A 3126-nucleotide genomic window follows, 5' to 3' on the forward strand; every position below is an offset into this window, starting at 1 on the left:
ACCCCTACACCAATCAGACAGTTAATGCACCCATACCTGTGGGAGTTCCTGTTGGTCACTAGATGCTGCCAAACTACCACACCTGTGAACAATCTCCTTGATGAGGTGCCAAGCATATAAAAGGTTTCTGATGACTTCTCCTCGATGCTGGAGCATTACCTGCCAATGCTCCGTGCTTCAAGCCATTTAGGATCCTTTTGACCTGAGATTACGTACCTGTGTCTTTTGATGTTTCCAGTATACACCTGTTCCTGGACTCCTCTGCCAAACTCCATGTGGCCTCCTCAGTTGTCCTCCTCGTTCTCCTCCGTGAAACCCTGGAAACCTCCTCGTGGTCTACTCAGCTGTTTTCCTTGCCTTCCAACCACACGCCCACCAGAGACAGGACTCTGGACCACTCCTTGTTTGCACAAGATCGTTAGAACCAGTCGTCAAACAACCATTCTGACCTGTAAGAACAAGAGACAATCTGATTTAATCCATTCCTGTCATACTTCATATCTGACCCTTCTCCTTGCTCCTCAGGGTTCCTGACATTACCTGTGTCAATTATCCTCACTGTAAATAAACTTATTAAACCTGACTTCCTGTCTTGGACTTGTTCATGTTCAGTCCTTTCATTCTGGGTACGAGTTCTCGTATTATACCTCTTTTTAACAAAGTATAATTGTTCTGGCAGATCTCCAAACTACTACGTATATTTATTTCTATACACTCAACACACATGGTAGTGTTGTGTAGCGTGCTGCTATACTGCACAACTTTATGCATGAATGTGTGCGACCAAATGTTTGCTCCTAGAAGAGCCAGAAAGTTCACCCACATTCATGATAACAGAAGATACAGCTCATTTTGGATCAGTTGTGTTTCTATGTGCACCATGGTAAACTCTAATTTGAGCTTCAATCAACCTTGTGTCCTCAAAAGACTTTTATGGTTCGCTTGCATTTCCTGTTGCAAAGGACGACCTGTTCTAATCTGTTTTTCTTACCAAGAGGATCTGAAAATGTGTTGAAGGCCCCCAAAATCCCCTGCAGTGAGAAAAGCTGCACACTCAAGGTATAAACATTTAAATATACTGTATTATGAATTTGTTTTAAGAGCCACAAATTAAAAAGTGGGTAAAACGTGGATGTGTGGATGAATCAGTAAATGACTTTGGTCCTAAAATCCTCAAATTCGTTCGTTAGTCCCAGCTGGCTCCCAGCACCGCTGTGGGAAACATGTTTGGTGTTTTTATTTTGTTTTAATTCTCACGTTAAACAAGTCTTTAAGACTATTCATTTATAAGAAGACATTTATTTTAATCAGTGTGGCCAAATTCAAGAAAAGATGATGTGTGCTTCTAAAGCAGGGCTGTTCAACTAAACTGCTCAGGGGGCAGATATCCAGCAGTTATTGGCATTAAGTAAATTTGTTTCATGGTTTAAAATGTAGTTTTATTTAAAAATGAACCTATTGGTGGGCCGAACTGGGTTCATCTGTGGACCTGATTTGGCCCCAGGACCGCCAGTTGAATAAACCATCAACATTCCTTTTTCAATCTGGATTATTTAAGATGTTTTACTCCTAATTGCTTCCTTCTGTCTCAACCAAGACACTTTAATGTTAGCTTCTATTAAATACTATTAAAAAAAATACATTCCTGATCCATGATAAGAAAATCTATTTCCAACATTTAAAATAAAATTTAAAATGTCAAACCAAATTCTGTACACCACCGCCACAGTATCTGTAGATTACTGGTAAAATAATGTAAAACTAAAGACGCATGCATTAATCAATATAAACCAGTAAACAATAATAAGTAATACATTGCCAAGTATAATGTCACCACAATAATAAGACAAATGTCTGAGAGAATGTTCAAATTTAGGTGCAGAGGTTAACTCCAAAATCCTTTTTGTCACGAATTATCTCCGTTTCTAATTTTAAATACATTTTTTTTTAAAAAACAAAGCTTTTATTTTGTCATTACGGTTGGAGGAAGCCAAGTTTTGGGAACTTTTCTTTTTGTTAAAACTAATTCTCATGACTGTTTTTGGTCTTCTGAAGCTCATCCAGCTCTTTTAAACACAGTTCTGGACGTGGATGGCAGGATGATCATTCCTAAAAAGACGTCTGAAGAATTTCTCACCCTGTACAGGAACTACACCGTAGATGAAAGCTTTGCGTGTTTTTAAGTTCTGCCTCTCAGTTGGTTGAGCCCTCTTCTGTAAACCACTCCTCCACAGGACTATAAACTCTTGTCCTCTGCAGGATCATTTGCAGACCCTCTCACGCCGGGCACTTTCTTCTTCTTTTCCTTCGAGTGCTGTGTTTATATTTGCTCCGTATCGTTTGTCGTGGATGGAGGAGTTGTGTCGGAGCTCCACGGTCACTGCAAGGATTAAAAGGGACTGTTGAGTTTGTCAGAAAGGAGCAACAGGAGGAATCTGTTCCTGAGGAGAGAAGGTTGAAGCTCTGAGGAAAGGTTCACCTTCAGCTTCTCCACTGTCCTGACACTGGGAATGATAAACTCGACAATTGACAACTGCCTGACACCAAATAATGCCACATACCAGGTGTTCTCCTGGCTGATGGCTGCAGAGTTCATTCTGGGTCTCCCTCTCAACCTGTCCGTCCTCTTTGTCTTCATCTTCAGGTAAGGAGAAACACTCTCTGAATGTTCATTAGATGAGATGTCAGGAAAACAAACATTCAGATGAAACGTTGGGGATGTTTGAACGAATCTTCACGTGGGATTTTCCTCACATTTAACTCCGAGTCAAACATTTATTGATGTGATTAACTCCACGACCTCTGCGTCTCAGAACTGTTAAAGAAAGTCCAACAACCAGCTCAAAAACAAGAGGAGAGCAGTCCATCCATCCAAAGTTGGGTCTCGGAGGCAGCATCTTGAGCAGCGAGATCCAGCATCTCTCTCCGCAGCCTCTTCCAGCTCTTTGAGGGGACCAAGGTGTTCAGAAAGGAAGAAGCTAAAGATAATGGATGGATTTTCAGCTTCTCTCTGCCTATTTCAGCTCATTTCTGCTCTTTTAAGCTGTTTCTACACCTCCCTGCAATTTTACTGCTGCTAATCTATCTATCTATCTATCTATCTATCTATCTATCTATCTATCTATC

At 40.7% G+C, this 3126-nt stretch overlaps 1 protein-coding gene across 1 annotated transcript in view; it reads left to right on the forward strand.

Moving 5' to 3' along the window:
- The first annotated feature begins 2510 nt into the window (after positions 1–2510).
- The window catches only part of LOC119417952 (12-(S)-hydroxy-5,8,10,14-eicosatetraenoic acid receptor-like), a 3548-nt gene continuing 2932 nt past the window's right edge, over positions 2511–3126 (forward strand). The window contains exon 1 of the mRNA XM_037685200.1: positions 2511–2644. Within this exon, the coding sequence (XP_037541128.1) occupies positions 2511–2644 (134 nt within the window). The remainder of the gene's footprint in view (positions 2645–3126) is intronic.

The sequence above is a fragment of the Nematolebias whitei genome, chromosome 12, assembly GCF_014905685.2.
Source record: "Nematolebias whitei isolate Nwh7 chromosome 12, NemWhi1, whole genome shotgun sequence".
In the NCBI taxonomy this organism is placed as follows: Eukaryota; Metazoa; Chordata; class Actinopteri; order Cyprinodontiformes; family Rivulidae; genus Nematolebias; species Nematolebias whitei.